General features: G+C 43.7%; 1 protein-coding gene across 1 annotated transcript in view; it reads left to right on the forward strand.

Moving 5' to 3' along the window:
• The window catches only part of zfand3 (zinc finger, AN1-type domain 3), a 21,079-nt gene extending 8,501 nt beyond the window's left edge, over positions 1 to 12,578 (forward strand). The window contains exons 4-6 of the mRNA XM_063224069.1: positions 5,018 to 5,083; positions 7,058 to 7,258; positions 12,270 to 12,578. Coding sequence (XP_063080139.1) covers positions 5,018 to 5,083; positions 7,058 to 7,258; positions 12,270 to 12,424 — 422 coding nt within the window. The 3' untranslated portion in view covers positions 12,425 to 12,578. The remainder of the gene's footprint in view (positions 1 to 5,017; positions 5,084 to 7,057; positions 7,259 to 12,269) is intronic.
• Positions 12,579 to 19,567: the final 6,989 nt, after the last annotated feature.

Consider the following 19,567-nt stretch of genomic DNA (forward strand, 5'->3'; position numbering starts at 1 on the left):
GACTCAGTCTTGAACCTTGAACTTCACTGAACTCTGGTGTGGAAGGCAGGCGTGCTACCAAATGGGCAAAGAGGTGGACGATTAGTTCAGTCAGTGGTGTATGTTTTTCAGCTGTTAGGAGGAAGTGTTTCAAACAGGAATTAGTGTAATGTTTCTCAACGGGGGCGGTACAGGCCCCCAAGGGTCGGTGGTGAGTTCTAGGGGGGCGTTGAGAAGGATACAGCTGAGAGCGGACGGAGATTAGTTATTATTGGGGGGCATTCGTTCATTTATTTTTTAATACTAAGGGGGGCATTGCCAGGCTTATGATGAGGTCGAGGGGGGCGTTTGTTCAAAATAGGTTGAGAACCAGTGAATTAGTGCTTACTGACATCCCCAAGCACTTTATAGTTACCTTGACAAGAAGCACTTCCCAACTTGACGGGGTCCCCGGAAAACATTTTTTGAATTTTGATTCAAATATTGTGAATCACATATTTTTTGAAGTTGCATTGAACAGAACTATAAGTGATTTATTTTTGTAGGGTCACTACATCGACATATGGAACTCCACAACCGACTGTAGTCTTCCCTGACCATGTTTTCCAGGAAACTGTATCTGTTACTGTCGGTACAAAGTTGCCTCAGACACATTTTGCCATCGTGTGGTGGTGACACAAGTCTTGTAGTGTTTTGTCACTCAGTCAGTGGGCAAGAATACCACAGGTGTACTAAGCACAGTACCCTTCTCTGCAGTGATTCAGATGCACAACCTCAAGTGCAGGATGTGGGGACAGTTTGTTGCTTTAAAAAAAACACAGTTCAGTTTGGTTCATCTCTCCATGACTTCAACAAGTTTGTAACTACAACAAATAGGTACATACATGAGCACATGCCACACATTTGATTTTGAATCCCATTAGATTAACCGATTGATGCTGGATGCTGCATATACGCAACATTGACCTATCCACTTGGAGCTACATGGACACAGCATCCAGGCTCATGAGATTTGAGATTTTTAAATAATCGTGTGGTTATGTTAGAGCTGATTTAATACATTCTAATGCAAGATGACGGTCTTAACTTGTAGATGCAACTTATTTTATGTTCAAAAAAGGGTTTTTTTCAGGTGCCTTAGGTTAAGATGGGTTAAGCATGTAATCAACAATCTTCACAAGTCATTATCAACCCTTTTCCCCAAAACATTGTGGATTTTTTTACACATTGAAAGCAGCACAGTCTCATCTTGCCTAATAAAAGTGTTGGGTGTCATCAGCCCTTTATAATGTTGTGATACTAATACTGTATCTCACGGAGATTACTTTCTCTACACTTTCACTTCTCTCAAAGCACACACACACACACACACGCACACATGCACACACACACGGCCTTAAGATTGTTTTTCACAACTGCCCCCAGAGTCCAGACCTCCTACTGTGTTCTTGACAATAGAATGATGGACTGTTGGCTCCAAATACAGAAAGGGTCTTATCTGTTGCCACATCAACTACCAGGAAGGAGAGCCCGTTAAACAGATACTAGAGAGAGAGAGAGAGAGAGAGAGAGAGAGAGAGAGAGAGAGAAGAGGAGAGAGAGAGAGAGAGAGAGAGAGAGAGAGAGAGAGAGAGAGAGAGAGAGAGAGAGAGAGAGAGAGAGAGAGAGAGAGAGAGAGAGGAGAGAGAGGAGAGAGAGAGAGAGAGAGAGAGGAGAGAGAGAGAGGAGAGAGAGAGAGAGAGAGAGAGAGAGAGAGAGAGAGAGAGGCAAACAATTCCCACACACATGCATGCACACAAGTATCCTACTCTGAAACTCTAAAATAAAAAGTATATTACAGAATATCTGCAGAATGGAGAGACATGGGGGAAGGATTGGGAAAAGACAGCAGGTTGTAACCAAACCCGCATCCCCAAATTTATGGTGTGCCCACTGAGCCATGGCGACCCATACTGCTGAATTTCTACCTTTGCAGAGAGCATGGATAAGAAACCCTTGTGGTGTGACCGCTTTTGAACTCTGGCAGGTGAACTTTCCCGGATATGTTGCTGAAAGAAGCCTTTGGAGATATTAACCCTTATGGTTGTGGTTTTGGTTGCTGTTACGGTAATGGATGCCAGTATGGCTGGGAATATCAACAACAAATGTTGTGAGGTCATTTTGGGTTGCAGTATTGCTTGGGGGGGGAGCAATGTGTGGCCTTAGTGGCTTTAGAGCATGTCTTGTGATTTAATGGTCACAGGGCTGATAACTATGCCTTCACAAAAAAAAGCATTTCGGGTTCGGTTTATATTCCAGTAGTAGCAAAAGAAAATGGATGGGAGGGAATCAGCACTGCTTGTCTGCTGTCTTGTCCTTATGTGAAGTATGCCCGGCTTCCTTGAGCAGGGCATACATCCCCACAATGCTCTAGGGCAGTGTTTCCCAACCAGGGGTACCTGTACCACTAGGAGTACGCGGACACACCTCAGGGGGTACGTGGAAAATGTGATAATAACAAATATATGGGGTGTAATCACATTGGGATAGACAGACGAACAGATATAGAGCATGAAGGAGGGGGTACTCATCATGTGACAAAGATGCTTAGGGGGTACACAGGACAAAAAAGGTTGGGAATCACTGCTCTAGGGTAGGAGCAGGTCTGGCATCTATGTTGTTATGGCTATGTGTTTCTGGTTACAGGTTGTATTCCAGTAGCAAAAAAATGTGCATCGTCTCTGGTTTGATTCCTATGCCAGTCGTCAAATAAGCCTCATCTCACAATGTTTGGAAGTCAGAAAAAAGTATTCTTGTGGGTGCTCTTTGGTTCAAGGTTCAATGTCAAAAAAGTTGCTTGAAAAGAGAAAAAAACTTTTCTTCACCAAGGCACTCCAAAAAGTATAGTTAAAAATGTCTTTATTATTATGACATGTCCATTAAGGACTCATCTCAGCCTCATCTCACGTTTGATTCCTATGCCAGTAACAAAAATCAAGATGCATTGTCTAAGATTCGCTTCCTATGCCAGTAGCAAAACAAAAGAGTAACCACTGCTCGTCTGCTAATTCGTCCATAGCTGAAGTAAGTGCCCTTCAGCAGGGCATGCAGTCCCACAATGCTCCATGGGTCTGGCTGTCCCTGCAGCCTAATTCACTACAAGTACCCTACTTCACTGGAGGCCATTCTCAATGAGGGCGTCTGTCAACTTATTGCAGTGTAATGGATGTGTCCTTAGCTGACTCCATAGAGGAGCAGATTGACACAGCCAGGAGTCAGGACAATGGCCTACTGTGAAAAACAAAAACAATACAACCTGTTTGTATTATGGTTTTGGTCTGTGATTGTGACACAATATCTAATCAGTGATCAGCACAGGGTATGTCCCTGGTCCTACCTTTGGATAAGCGAGTGGAGTATCACTCACGACTGACTCATAAAATGATAGTGTCACAATGTGTTGTCTTTGGTAATCATAACATCGTACATTTCAGTGATGCCGTATTGCATTAAAAGAAGTGTAGGTCTGGTACAAAAAAGTCTGTAGCTGCAGACAAAAAAATAAGTGGCAAAGACAAATACCAAGAAATAATGGTTTATTGATTTTTATTTTGCGTTCATTTTAGAATAAAGTGCTCCACATTGGCAGTCACAAGCCCGGCCTTTTCCTCAGCACAGAAAACTTTCCCTAATTTATTAATTCTAAGAATATCACTAGCAGAAATTGATGTTGGAATCTGTTGACCGTAGCTATAGGCTTTGGTAAAAAAAAATAAAAAAAACTATTTGGCAACATAGTATGAAAACTGAATCACAGCAGGCATGATTTTGATGCAGTATCTAATATTTGATATTTCCCTATCTTAGTGTGGATGGCAGTGAAGATAAAATTACTTTTTGTCCTTGTAGACACAAGCATAATATACACGCAGGTTATGTAAACACTGTCTTTAATATTCTCATGTTGTACTTAATCCAGAATGGCTGAAGAATTTCTCCTCCCTTTTTTGTTTTATTTCTCCATTTAAAGTAGAACAAAGCAGACAAAGCCAATACACGTTTGGAAGAAATTCAGTTTGGTATGAGCCAGAGATGAACTGATGTTCGTCCACCATTGCTTGCGAATTTCATGTTCAAGTCAGTTTGGCTAGCCAGCCTATGCTCGGCAGTGTTAATTTGCCAGAAATTTGGGCACCAATGAAAAAGAAAAGCTGTGCATATCGTCAGATACAAAGCCCTCTTTGGTTGTAGCTCTGCTTGCAGTGTTCATATTTGTCCTGTAATAGACACCTGTTAATCCCATTGATGAGAACATTTCTGTGAATGGAACCTTTACTAGACCAAGCCCCATCTACGAGCTTGGTGCAACAGGCAGACTAGGACAGACATGCACATAAAATGAGATGTTTTAGGACATGACTCACTTGTACCCCTCTCTCTCTCCCAGTCACGGTGGAAACCAACCTTTTTATTTGGGGCTTATTTGGTGCAGTGGTGCATGAAGGCTACTGCAAGCACATGGCAATTTAAAAGTAATGAAGCATTCATTTTTGTGAAATTTTCCACTTGATATTCCCCTGCCTCGGACAGCTGTGGACAGTGGTTATTGACAGCGGGTACAGGTTCTGCTGTTGAATGAAAATGCTGCTGTTCTTCATCCACTGTTCCCTTTGATGGGGCGGCTGGCCCTCAGATGGAGGAGAAGCCTGTTTGGCGACTGGAAGGTTGCAGGTTCGAGCCCCGCCCTACCTGACCCCATTGAAGTGTCCTTGAGCAAGTAGCTTAACCCAGAAATTGCTCCTAGTGGCAGGTTGGCACCCTGTGTGGCACCCTGTGTGGCACCCTCTGCCACTGGTGTGTGAGTGTGAATCTGAATGTAGGGCACACAATTTAAAGCACTTTGAGTGCTTGGAGAAGCGGAAAAGCGCCACATAAATGCTTTTTTTTTTTTGCTTTTTTTTTTACCATTTCGGTGTCGTCTACCTTCATTTTTCTTGTACCATTTTCTCTTGATTGTTGTTCTTCATCTAACTCCCCCTCTCCTTCCTGTGTGTTGCAGAAGCGCCAAGCACAGACACGGGCCACACCACTCTCTCTACTCCCACGAAACGACCTTGCGACTCTGGTAGGTGACACGATTATGTTGCTGTATGTGCAGTGATGCCCAGAGTTGCATCAGAAGGCCCCAATGCAGGACATTTCTCCACCTTTTCCAGACATCCATGAAATAAGTGGATTTTTAAATGGCTTAAGTGCTCAATCAGTTGGAGGCGTTTATGATGGAAATGTATGCTATCTGAAACTATGTAATGTGCACAGGCAGAAACGGATGAATTAGATTGATGTATTAGATTGTAGCTGTTGAATTTAGCCTGCCCTGCCCATGACTGTGTTTGGCGTGTGTGTGTCTGACGTCACGTCACTGGATAAAGCTCATATCATACAAGCAGGCAAAGTGCACAAGTTTGCTCAAGGTTGTCAATTAGTCGAAAATAAATAACCAGAACCTGGAAAAGGATTATTAATCATTTGAAGTTAATTATACACTACCCACAGATATCGGGACAATGGTTTAGGCAATCATTGTGAAAATCCCCCACAACATTTTTGAGAAGGCTCATTGTGAAATAAATGGATTCCATTTCCATTTGACTACTGAAGAAACAAAGAGTGCTTCAAGGATGCGTCAAGTGTTAAAGTGTAGAAATACTGGTAGTCTATCAGCCATCAGGGATTTTTTTTTTTTTTTGCCCTAGTCTCTCCACACTGAGTACCATTCTTTTGAGGACACAGATGATGTGTTACTTTTGAAGCCTGACATCAAGAGTGTGCTTCTAACTACTAGTTGAACTTTGAGATGTCAGGGAACTGTGGATATAAGTTATCTCTACTAGTGGGAGTTTACTTACTGCCTTGCTGAAGATTCCATATCAAGCTATAATATTAACTATAATAGTATAATATACACGTTTCATCTTTTTTTAAACTTTTCTTGGTGCTTGTTAGATATTTCTTTCCTCTTCCAAGCAGCCTAAAAGGGATATATTTTTTAAACCAGACTTTCATTTTTCGGCTTTTAATACAGTTTCACTGATTAGCATCCAGCTCCTTTGTGTGAATCCTTTTTCTCTCTACTAAACCAGAGTTTTGAAAGGAGATTTTTAAAACTCTGTTTAGGTGTGAATAAGAGGTAAAAACTGGTGCATTTTCAAAAATAGCCACAAATGTAAACGGCCTCTATGTGGGCACCTGTGTGAACAGTGGGGACAATCACACAATGTAACTAACCAGCCCTAGCCCTTTCCCATGTACTGGCACGCTATGGCCTGGGGGGGGCACAGGGGGTTGTTAGATTCTTCAGATCACTCCCGTCTTCGGTCACATGATGTTGAGGTGGGAAGAGCCATTAAGGTTATTAATCCATTAAAGGGGTATGCCACTATTTTGGGGCTTAATACGGTTAAAATCGTTGGCCAGGGTTTATATAGGTGGTAAAGTGTCTTATTTTTCATGTAAGCCGTTGTCTTGTTTTAAGACAAGTTAAAAGAGGAAGCATGTCGCTAAGCTAGTGAAAGTCAATGGATCCGTGTAGCATGTAGCAATGCTACATGGATGCATTGACTTTCACTAGCTTAGCGATATACTCCCTCTTTTATCTAGTATTAAAGCAAGACAACGCTTCACATGAAAAATAAGACACTTTACCACCTTTATAAACCCCAGCCAACGATTTTAACTGTATTAAGCCCCAAAATAGTGGCATACCCCTTTAAGACCAGGAAATGCCTTCAGAATCATGCAAACATATCCTTTAAAGGAGGAGACCAATTTTTGCAATCAGGCCCTTATTTATAGTGTCAAATACACTCCCTGAAAAAACCTGTCTTGTCCTTTAAGACCTGTTGTAACATCTATTTACATCTATGTGTGTGCATCTATGATCTATGTATCTACCTTTTAATAGCGTTGACGTGTGTTTGTGTCCTCTTTCTGCAGTTACATGATGAAGACAGATGGTGAAGAGTCCTTAAGATTGTTATTAATGTGCATGTGTTTGGCGTGTCCACTCCTCCTCCTCCTCCTCCTCCTCTCTCTGCAGCCTCAAGCTCCCAGAGTGAGGAGTCCCCAGAGAAGCGTGCCCGCGTCTCCTCACCCTCGCCCTCGCCCTCCCCGTCGCTCGCCACTGCGGACGAGGCCTCAGAGGTGCCCCGCGGCCCCAAGCAAAAGAACCGCCGACGCTGCCATCGCTGCCAAAGCAAGCTGGAGCTGGTGCAGCAGGAGCTGGGCTCCTGTCGCTGTGGTGAGGACCCACACCACATGGCATGACATTACCATTAGCTAGCACATCCAGATCAACTGTAGGTCCCTTCATTCATATCGGGCTCCTGTCGCTGTGGTGAGGACCAACACTTCTGTCACACCACATGACAAGACAATGGCTACGGTTACATGGTGTTTAATTCCGAATTAATAATTCCAAATTAATAGTTTGGTCGAATTTACTTTGATCTTTCATTTAATTCCGGTTTGTGAAGTGTTTACATGATGTTTTCAAAGCGGAATTAACCTTAATTCAGAATTAAAGTGAGTTGATTCGGAATTATGTCTCATGTAAACGTAGTGAATGACCATCACCTCTGACACACAGCTAGCACGTCCAGATCAACTGTAGGTCCCTTCATTCACATTGGGCTCCTGTCGCTTTGGTGAGGACAGACACTACTGTCACATGACATGACAAGACAATGACATCACCTGACACACCGCTAACACATCCAGATCAACCATAGGTCCCTTCATTCATATAGGTCACTGTGGTGAGGACGGACACTACGGTCACACCACATGACATTGCATTACCATTAGCTAGCACATCCAGATCAACTTGAGGTCCCATCATTCATATCACATGGGCTTACCTAGAGTGTTGTACGGTGCACATACAGTACTGTCACCATAACTGTGACATGACATGACAATACATTACATTTAGCTGATGAGGTTAGCAGATCAGCTTGAGGCGGCACATTTACACAATATCATTACAACAATGACATAATACTGGCATTATTAGCTCAAATCAAATTGCACTGTATACCGTACCTTACATTGTGTTTAGTTTAGAGTCTTCTCCATAGTGGCTTTGCAGTGAATTAGATGCAATACCAGAAGAGTGAGCTTGTGGCCCTCCATCTTCATCCAAAGCTCTCAGCTTCACCACTCACTGATCCTATATACAGTAACCGGGCTGGATAAAGTTATGACTCTTTTATGTTCGAATGAACTGCCGCAGTGCAAAGCTGATGGGCCCATCTCTGTTTGCAGATTTCCTGAAAACATAAAAACAAATGCATGGGTCTTGTGGGTCTTAAAAGCGTAGCTCCTGAAAAAAATCTGCTTGCTCATAGTCCAACATGGATCACAGTAGGTAGCTTTGTTGGCCTCGACGACAGTCAGGCTGTGGTGTCAGTTTTGAGTCCCAAATATCACCAGGATGGCGCAGACCTTCAAATATGAACCCAGGAATTTCTTAAATACAATACGTTACGCTTTCATGAAGTTGGAAGCAGAATTGTTTGTTATTTGAACTAGAGTGAGAGTTTGCTCCTCTGAACGTATTATACATTTAAAGTGTGGAGGGCCGAAAAGCACATTTAAATTGACAACCACAACCAATGATATGAAGTGGGGTAGAAACTTTTTGCAGAATTCTTAAGTTTCGCACCAAGATGTTGTAAGTAACATCATAGTCTTACCAGTTCAGTTTGTGAAGCGCCTTTTCTAAGACACAAATGTTTCATTCAGTATCACTTACTCTTTGTTTGTTGGTGGCATTGGCAAGTGGCTCTTGTCAGCGCTCGCCGGTTGGGCCTCTCCGTGGCGGAGAGCGGGAAGTTGCAAATGCTCGTTCTTAATCCATAACAGCAGATAATCTCTGCACTATCTGTATGAAAACACTGCAATTTGTCAGCACTCCTCAGTTGCCTCCTTTATCTTTGCTCTGTGTGTGTCTCTGTGTGTCTCGTTTTTGGTGTACGCGTCTGAGAGTTTGTTGAAACAACAGGGCTTGCCTCTCTGTTGAAAATCCGGTTGCTTGTGATGGGGAGCCTAGATATAAGGTGTGTGTGTGTGTGTGTGTGTGGGGGGGGGGGTGATGGAGAGCTATGTGAGAGTTGAACTAGTGTGGATTGCATTGCCTGTACAAAAGGCCAAACCAGGGCATTTTAAATATGTCTGTAGATTATACCGTATGTAATTTAAACTTCTTTTCAGAAGGTGTGTCTGTCTCTATGCACCTATGCCTTTGTCTATGTGTGTGACTAGTTTGGGTAAGGGTGTCTGTCTGTGGGGTAAAGTGAATGTTGGTGCGTGAGTGATGTGTGTGTAGGCCTACTATAATTCTATTCTATTCAGAAAGCACGACTGTGTGTGTGCGCGTGCGTGCGTGCGTTCTTGTGTGTCTAGCTCTGCGTGTGCGCGTGTATGGCATGGCGGTTTCCAGCTGCGTCTCCTCTTTTGTTCCTGCTTGCCGCTCCTTAATTGTGCTGGCTTTAACTGAAAGTCTGTTTAACTGAGGCTCGTGTAATTGAAGCTTGTTGAGCTTTTAATCACCACGCACTCGTGTAAGGAACTCCGCCATGCTAATGAGTGCATTAGCGCCAACCGACGCCCTAACGAGATGCCGCGCCGCCGTCTTCAGTAGCGGATTAATGCCAACCCTTTCAATTGCAGCATTGTGGTACCAAAACACACTATCAACTCTCCGTCTGTCTGTCTGTCCCTCATGCGCACTGCATCTCTCCTTCTCTGTGTATCTCTGTGTTTTTGTGTTGTCTCTCTCTTGTTCTCAGTTATGGTCTCTCCCTCCTCTTTATCTCTGTCTCTTTTACCCCAAGTTTCTTTCTAGGTCTCTATCTCGTTCTCTCTCGTGCCCTCTCTCTCTCTTTTTCTTTCTTTCTTTCTTTCTTTCTTTCTTTCTTTCTTTCTTTCTTTCTTTCTTTCTTTCTTTCTTTCTTTCTTTCTTTCTTTCTTTCTTTCTCTCACTTACTCTCTCTCTTGGCTCCTGCCTGTCTTCTTTCTCTCTCTCTCTCTCTCTCTCTCTCTCTCTCTCTCTCTCTCTCTCTCTCGTCAGATAATTTTTCTTTCTGACGTCGGCAACCGCCAATTTTTCATTCACGGTAAAAAGAAATATGACTGGCTGTGGCACAGCTTAATGTATTAAGTTCTTTTCAAAACGCCACAAGATTAAGTGTTTTTGATCAGCCTTTGATGTTACCGCTGATGAAACCCAGAAACGTGACTTGCCACTCCATCCATACCATTTCACATTTGCCCTAATCTTAAAAAGAATCCACACACACACACACCGACAAAACAACATCTGATTGAGGATTCATTTGCTAATCACACCTCTGCGCTCCGAGTATTAATCGTGGAATCATGAATTTCAAATTCGCTCCAGCCAATACAAGCTTGAAGGCTTTCACTAGCGTGGTTAAGCCTCTTAGGTGGAGGTTAGTCGGCCTTGCATGCGTTTGACTCTGCTTGGACACGCTACTGCTCTGTTGTTAAAAGCAGTGGTCAATTAGCAGAAGCTCTGTGTAGTGGGTTTGTTAGACTGTGGGTGGCTGAAGGAACTGCTAAAAAGCATACAGCTAAACATTATTTAAAAATAAGGATGATTTAAAAATCGCATCAGATTTGGTTAAAGGATGATTTAAAAATCGCATCAGATTTGGTTATCAGGTTGTGTCTCACACATGATGGTGTTTGATGTCTTAAATTTGTGGTTGGGCGATCTTGGAACCTTAAAATCTAGATTTTACAACAAGCCAAAACAGGAAAATCCTCAAAGAAATCCTCAAAGAAGACACTGGATGGGGAAAACCCCACCCTGCTTTTTGTAGGAAGGGTTTGTGCCCAGAATGGTGCTAACATTTCTTTAGGTTGAGCCCAACTTAAGCCTCTTTGTAGGTTATTCAGCTTTGCATGTATTTGACATGCAACTGCCCTTCTTGTTGAAAGCTGTGGTCAATTAGCACAGACGATTGGCACAGATACCGTAATGTCAGCTCTGTGATGTTGTGGCTGCTGGATATCTTGCATGAGACGTAAGAAAATAAGTTGTGGTTCCTGGCTTTTCCCACTTGTGAAAAATATGACAAGAAGTGTACAACAAATGAGCCCTGTACATTGGACTTGATGAAAACAAAACCCATGTATAGGGATGCATGGACTTTTTCAGGGCAATGCTATCCCTATTTCTTTTAGGTATTGGCTTCACTCCATCACTTAATATATATATTACAAGAGCATACAAGAGCAGGAATTACCACACAAACCTTTAAAAAAAACAAGTACTAATGTCCATCTAATTTGTTTGTTCCTCCTTTTTTTATTTTTAGTCGCATGCAGCAACTCTATACATATGCCATGTCTGTTGGTCTGTCAGTCCGTCAGTTCCTAACCGGTTTGAGTTTTTTTGGGGGTTTACTTTGCACACAACAAAGGTCTGATGAACTTGATTTTTAAAAAAATTGGCCATTTTAAGTATGAGTTCAGCTGTGATCATCATCCACATGGGGTTTGTTTGAAGTTGAAATGGAGGAAGTTCCTGAGAAAGCCAAACAGAGTGGCTTCACTGGAGGCCAGCTGTGCAGCTGCTGACCAGCTGTTGTCTTGGCCGCGTGTTCCCATGAAAAGTCATCTAGCACAGTCACCACATCTCATATTTAAATAATTATGTTATCTCTCTGCTCTCCTCTCCTCTCCTCCATGCCTCCCGCTCTTGTTCTCTCCCTCTGTCTGCTCACTCTCTCCTTCTTTCTTCCTCTCCGCACCTCCCTGACAAACTCTCTTCATCTCTCTCTCTCTCTCTCTCTCTCTCTCTCTCTCTCTCTCTCTCTCTCTCTCTCTCTCTCTCTCTCTCCCTCTCTCTCCCTCTCTCTCTCTCTCTCTCTCTCTCTCTCTCTCTCTCTCTCTCTCTCTCTCTCTCTCCAACCCCTTCCTCTCTATCTCCCTCTTATTCCATCCTTCTGTCTGTCTCCCCTTTTGCTCTACATGTTTCTACCCTCCTGATCCTCTCTATTACTCCATTTTCTCTCATTCTCGCCCTTATTCTTGCCCTCCGTCCTCTCTCCTTTATTCCATCACTCCTCTTCATCTCTCTTCTTCATCTCTCCCTCCATCTCCTCCTCCCCATTTCTACCTTTTTCCTCCATCCCATCCCTCTCGCCTTCTCCCCTCCTCTCCTCCCCTCCTCTCCTCCCCTCCTCTCTCCCCTCCTCTACCTCCTCTCTTCTCCTCTGCAGGGTACGTGTTCTGCATGCTCCACCGGCTGCCGGAGCAGCACGACTGCCTGTTCGACCACCTGGGGCGCGGGCGCGAGGAGGCCGTGCTCAAGATGGTCAAGCTGGAGCGCAAGGTGGGCCGCTCCTGCCAGCGCATCGGGGAGGAGTGCTCCTGAGGAGGACACGCCACGCCACGCCACGCCAGGGGAGATGGAGGGATGGAGTGACAACGGATGGAGAGATGGATAGAGAAATGGACAGAGGGGAGGACACAGCCACCAGGGGAGACCGATGGACAGAGGGGAGGGTGGGAGGAACAACGGACTGACACATGGGTGGTTGGGTGGACAGAGAGAGGGGAGGGTGGGAGGGTTGGTAAGGGCCCCAAGAAGACCCTGAAGGGTTTGGGGATGGATGGGTGAATGGACAAAGCAGACAGATGGATGGTGGAACATCGGTGGGTGGGCTGGATGAATGGATGGACATTGGTGGGTGGGGAGGGTTAAGGGGCTAAGGGAAAGGAGCAAGATCATGAAGATTTGGGTAGGGCAGGATGGAGAGACAGATGAATGGGTGTGGGAAGACGGGATGGATGGATGGGCTGAATGGCTGAATGAATGGATGGATGGATGGATGAGCGAGCAGAGGGAGGTGAAGATTGAGGAGGGAGGTGCATGAGAGGGCTCCTTGAAGATTGAAACACCGACCAACCACCAACAGGCCTCTCACAATGGAACCTTGATACATATGATATGAAAATTATCTGTACCACACACACAAACACACACACACACACACACACACACACACACACACACACACACACACACACTCACACACACACACACTTGCTGTGCTGCAGAACTCCCATTGAGAGAACTCCTCTACCTTCTTGTCAGTGTCAATGCACCCTCTTCTGGGCTCGCCCTTTTCTGTGACCTTGAGTTGAACTTGACCTTTTGACCTCGTCACCTGTGTCCCGTCGTCTGCATGCCCCTCAGAGTTGACACCCTCCAAAAACCCCTCCATCTCCCCTCCTCCTTTCCTCAGCCTTAAATGTTCACTGCTTCCTTGGGGGGTTAACAACATGGTTGCCTCTCTCACCCCTCCTACTCTCTCTTTTTCTCTCTCTCTCTCTCTCTCTCTCTCTCTCTCTCTCTCTCTCTCTCTCTCTCTCTCTCTCTCTCTCTCTCTCTCTCTCTCTCTCTCTCTCTCTCTCTCTCACTCTCGTACTGATCACAGAGGACTTGGGGCAAACAGGGGACAGCAAGCCCTGTGTTACTGCTTGCTGTATTTCTCCTTTTTCATCACAAGTTCTGGCTGTTATTCACTAAGCCGCCACCAGGGTGGCGCTCACACGCTTTGAAGTTCCGTTCTGGCTCAACCACAGCCTCTATTATTTCTGATTCTGTGTGTGTGAGAGAGAGAGAATGAGTGCACCCATCTTTTTTCCCCCTTTCCTCTTTGATCAGTGATTACACAAGATGCATGGGGAAAAACGGGAATCACTCGCATCATGTTTGGACTTTTGTTGCACACACACACACACACAAAGACATGCACGTATGTGTACACACACACACACACACACACACATACACATGAGAAACACACATACACACTTCCTATGTATTACACACTCACACGATACACAAACACTCAAAAGGGTACAGATGAATGACTCCAAGTACTTTGCGCCAGTCCGATCCACACGCACATGACGCTCTCCTACAGTAGATGACTCTCTCCTTCCTCCTGTCCGCTGAGTCTCTACTCCTCCTGCTGCTGCTGCTTTCACACCACCTAACCTCTGACCCCTCACCCCATCCGCCTTTTTGTATGAAGCATTACGGTGTGTGTGTGTGTTGGCGTGCGCGTGTGTGTACGTGCGTGTGCATGTGTTGTGCATGGTCTTCAGGTTCATTTGTTTCAGCCGTTCATGTCTGTTAACGTGTGTGGTCCACTCAGTGTGTGTGTGTGTGCGTGTGTGTGTGCGCGTGTGTATTTGTATGCGTGCTTGTTTGTTTCTGTCTCCTCCATTTGCACCCTTTTGCTTACAGTCTCTCAGGCATCTCAGACGGTCGGTTTATAGACGATCTGTACCTCCTCACACACCCCACACACCACCCCTACCCATCCAACCTCCTACGCCATCCCCTCTCCTTTTTTACGCAATATGCAGACAAGCAGCTCTACTGCTGTGCCCTGAGTCCAGACCTGCAGAAGGTCTCTCCTGTCAATCTGTCTGTCTCTCCATCTGTCTGTTTCTCCGGCTCCCTATCTTGCGCACAGAAACACTTAGAGGAACACGCATCATCATAACACACGTGTGCAGTGCACACATTTTTTTTTTTTGGTCATTTGTCACACATCTGACACCGCACGTACAGAGACAGCTGAAGGACTTGAAAGCAAAATCAGACAACAAATCAGGCAATTTTTATTTTGTTTTGTTTTGTTTAGGGGCGGGTGGGGGGAACTGTGTGTCTGTCGGAGCAAGACTAGAGAAATCATGGAAGCTGATGATGTTTCCCATGCTTTACTATGTTTTTTGTTTTGTTTTATGTTTTTTCTCCAATGACTGAATCTGCTCAGACAGGATCTCCCATCAGCCATTACGGCAGTCTCTCTGTCCAGCCCCCTCAACCCCACCCCTCCTCCTGCCAGCTGCCCCTATGACCTCTGGGATTTTGAGTTCTTTGACTGTGTTTTGGGTTTGTGTTGTTTTCAGCCTGCCTGCCCTCTCCCCATGTTGCTGCTTGCCTTTTGCTATCTCTATTTTTTTTCTCCTGTTGCTTGAATTGTCTGGAGTTGTCCTGCCAGCAGCACCTCTCGCTTGTCTTTGTGGTCAGTTATGCACATGCACATACACACACAAGGCATACAACATACACACTGCACACAACGTACGTACACCATACCACACCACACCAACGTCAACATCATTGCACACACATTCACATTCTCACCCCCTTCCAGACAGTGTCTCAGGCTCTTCCTCTCTCTCTCTCTCTCTCTCTCTCTCTCTCTCTCTCTCTCTCTCTCTCTCTCTCTGTCTTGTTCTTAACTCCTCTGGCCTCCTCCTCAATGGGTTTCTTCTTCGATTCTCTTCTTCTGAAGGCTGCTCTTTCCCTCTTGGCCAAGAGAAGAGGGGGTGGCGTCCTCAAGCAACGGGTCACTGGTTCAACGGGTTGAGTTTGGGGTTCACAGGGGCATGAGGGGGTGGGCATAGGCTGGGAGTATGGTCTGGTGGGTTGTGTTGGTATAGGATTTTTTTGGGTGAGAGTTTGTGAAAAGAGCACTCAATGTTCCTGCACCTCTTTATTTACTTTAAGCTGTTTCACCTTTTTGTTTTTTGAAATGAGATGCAATGACGAAAACAAGAGTTGAGATATCCTGTACATTTTTCTGCCCCCCGATTACCCCCTACTTCTCTCCTCTGTTGTGAAAAATGGACAAAACCGAATGCAATTTAAAAGAAAATAAGGAGAAAAACTACAGGATGAGAAATGAATATCCTATTATCTTATTTACCTCTGTTTGTTTTTTATTTTATTTCAGATTAACCTGTAGAGTAGAGAATGGCTTTTCTTTCCCTTTTGTTTTTTTCCCCCTTTTAAGTTAACATTGTAAAAAGAAAAATGAATGAAAGAACTTCTGTAGCCATCTTTATGGTTTCTCCCTTTTGGATTTATTATTTTCGCCTCATTTTTTCCTCTTTTTACTTTTGCTGAAAAATAATAAAACTGGATAAGAGGAGTGTGTATATGTGGGTGTCTTTCATGGTATGTATACATGCGGGTGTGTTTTGGTGTCTTGAGTGTGCAAGTGTGAGACTTTTCATTTGAAGAAAAGAGAAACTATCCACACACTGTACAAGCTCCCTTACTGTTAATTATTTGGTGAAAACCAGCAAAACCTTTTGCCCTAACACAAAGCCTGCATCAGGTGTTCATCAGGAGAGAGACGATGAAGACCTTATGTTGGGTTGAAACATTGTGTTGGTTTTCACCAAGTGAATCAAAGTAAGAGCGCTTGTGTGGTGGGTGGATATTTTTTCATTTTTCATTTTCATTCTCTTCACTATATCCAGCCTCCATAACAATTGTTTTTGGAATGTGTGTGGACTTCACACTTTTTTTTCTCAATTTTTTCATGTGTTCAGCTATATCCAGCCTCCAAGATAATAGTTTTTGGGATGTGTGAGGACTCCACACTGTTTTCTTTTTTTCTTTACCGTGCTGCTTTTCCTCCACCTGCTTGTAGATGCTTACTTTGGACCACCTCGTGCCTTTAGACTCTAGTGAATCATCACTTCTGGTTCCTCCACTCTTTGCAGCATTGTTGAATGCAACCCAATTAGTGCCAAACTCACTCCAATAAGGCCAGACTGGCTTTGATAAGGCCAGCCAAAAGAAGTCATTAGAGTGCTAAAGCCAGGTGTTTGGGCCTGTTGGCACAAAATGATACAGCTTTTAAATGAGCTTATCCTGTTCCACAACCAGCTCTATCGCCTGACTCACTGCTCAGATTTGGCTGGCTTGTTCAGCCTGGCAATGTAGACACTCTTGGCTTTTGGCACTCAGAATAAGAAATGTGTCGTAGCTCTTAGAACCATATTATCCCACTACTGGATTGTTTTTATTTTATTTGTATTTATTTTTTAAAAGCTGAAAGCGATGGGCTGTATTCTTTTCAAAATGTAGGCTATTGTTCCTTTTGATATCAGTTCTTCCGTATGTCCTTGCAATTAATTTTTTTGGCAACGAATACACTAACTTCATACATTATGAGACCTAATCTTCTATTGCCATTAATAATTGGGATACAAACTACCAGGACTTCAAATCATTGGAAACAAATAATTTGTTCATAAAATGCACATACTGCGACTAACATGAAGTGCAGTATCAAGAGATTTCTTGGAATAAATTGCTGTTTCCACACCTGTTCGACATACAGCCCCAGCAGTATTGCCACCATTTGTAAAGGGAAATATCTCCAGACAACAAATAATAAGGTCCACCATAATTTTACTCTATATCGCTTGTGGTTGAAAGTAGCAAATGAGCAACAAAAAGACTATGAGCGGGGAAAAATAGAAAAAGGTATAACTTCCAATGTTGCTGGTATAGGCTCCTTTTTCTGGATGGATACCACTGTGATCTGTGTCACTCACATGGTAAATCACAAATGGTAATAGCATTTGAACAATTGCTTTTGACATGAATTCGCCAATAAATTATAATATTTCTGTTTTTGAAAGTAATCTGCGTCATCCTTCACAAGGGTGAAGACAGATGGCCTAGTCTGTCCGAGGACACCAGTACTACTATTATTTGCTAAAACAAGAACTCCAAATGATAAAAGGTCATCTCAAAAGACCTATGTACACTAATTTGAGATCTGTGTAGAAATGCTGATCTTATGGTTTGTGTATGTCTGTGTAAATACCTTCACTGTGGGTGCTGATACTGACCATCAGTGCTGGACATCCGAAAGCTATGGAATGGAGCATCTAGTGGAGAAAATGTGTATTGCACACTATTTTCTGCTATGTTTGTCAACTCCATTCATTCCTCCTTTGAATGAATTATTGAATAAAACTGAATTTGAGGAGGTATATTAACGTGTGAATGTTGTAGTTGATAGGTTTGTAATGGTAGTCATGTGAGTCAGGACCTTATTATCAGCTCATGAGCAGCACAGGGAGAGGGTTAATCAGGGGGGAACCTGAAAATGGCCACTAGGTGCTATCAAAATATAAGCATTCTGTGGTGAGCTACTGTTTTCATTTCTGCCATTTTGGGCTGAGGAGTATTGGGCCTGTGGTAGTGGTTGAAGATGCTTGATCTGAAAATAAAGGCCATTAAGAAAGATTCGTTCAAAGTGAATAGTGTGGCACAGGGGGTTAATACCTAAACACCCCCCCCCCCCCCCATTAGATACCTGAGTTCTTCATTGCAGTCACTTTCTGAACATATTTGCTTGTGCTGTATGTTAGAATGACTGGAGGTTTTATTTGTGTGATGTGATGTGATATAAGGGACGCCAGGTCGAAATTATTGTAATGATGTAGGCTATCATGTTTGGAGTAGTGTGGGTTTTGAATGAGATGTGATTGGAGAGGAATCAGCGAGTCTCTTCACTCACATTCTTGTGTTTCATGAGACTGGCTAATGCAATCAAAACATAGGCAGTGACTTCATCTGATATTTTCGGCAGATTTAATCTTATTTTAAAACACAGACACACATATGTGCAAGAATACACACACACACACACACACAACTAACATACTCGTAAATTCATGTATGAGTATGTTAGTTGTGTGTGTCTGTCTGTCTGTCTGTGTGTGTGTGTGTGTGTGTGTGTGTGTGTGTGTGTGTGTGTGTGTGTGTGTCTGTCTGTCTGTCTGTGTGTGTGTGTGTGTGTGTGAGAGAGAGAGTCTCATCCATGTCGTCTCCATGTCCTGGTCCTTGTGGTCCTTTTGATAATGGATAATGATGATGATAAGACTGCAACTGCTGTTTACGAGACATCAGGTGGCAGTGACCTTGACCTGGCCAGGCTGCGCCCTCCTAGTGACGCAACACCTTTAGCGTAGCTTCTTGTCAGGAAAGGAGCATTGTAAATATAATTTCTGAGCTCTGGAGCAATCGGGAACTCTTTCCACCTTGTCGGAAACAACCAGTAGCAAACCAATGGAGGTGGTTCAACCATACCGTTTGGGAAACGTTAATTGTTATGCTCTTGGTCAGACCAAGTCTCAAAGAGATTTGAAACTTGATGGTAGTCAAGCTAACCTTGACTTGGCATTGTCCACAGGTGATCTAGATAATCTTTTGAAGTTTGGATCCAGGATCAGCATGGTGCAAGAAAGGGGGTTTAAGTGACTTCAATGGCAAGAGGAAAGAATAGAACGCACCTAGTCTTTTCTCCAGGTTGAAGGGGTGCATCTGGTTATTCCTTTTTACGGCTTCATAGACTTCTGAAATATATCCAAAAGACTCTCCCTTGAGTCAAAGTAGTTGGAGTATTTAAAAATATTTTATTTTACATTGGGGCAAACAATGATAAAAACACAGACTGGTTTCAGCCGTCTGCCTTCATCAGGGTGTGGTGGTCAGCGTTTGCCCCGATGTAAAATAAAGGGCTTTTAAACACTCCAACTACCTTCACTCAAAGGAGGGTGCTTCAGCTATAATTCAGAAGTCTATGGAGGGGTTTAAGTGATTTGTAACATGGTATGAACCTAAGAACTGACTCACCTATGTGGGCCCCTATTTTCAGAAATGTAATTTAAAAAAAACTACTGC

This window comes from Engraulis encrasicolus, chromosome 19 (genome assembly GCF_034702125.1).
Source record: "Engraulis encrasicolus isolate BLACKSEA-1 chromosome 19, IST_EnEncr_1.0, whole genome shotgun sequence".
Classification (NCBI taxonomy): Eukaryota; Metazoa; Chordata; class Actinopteri; order Clupeiformes; family Engraulidae; genus Engraulis; species Engraulis encrasicolus.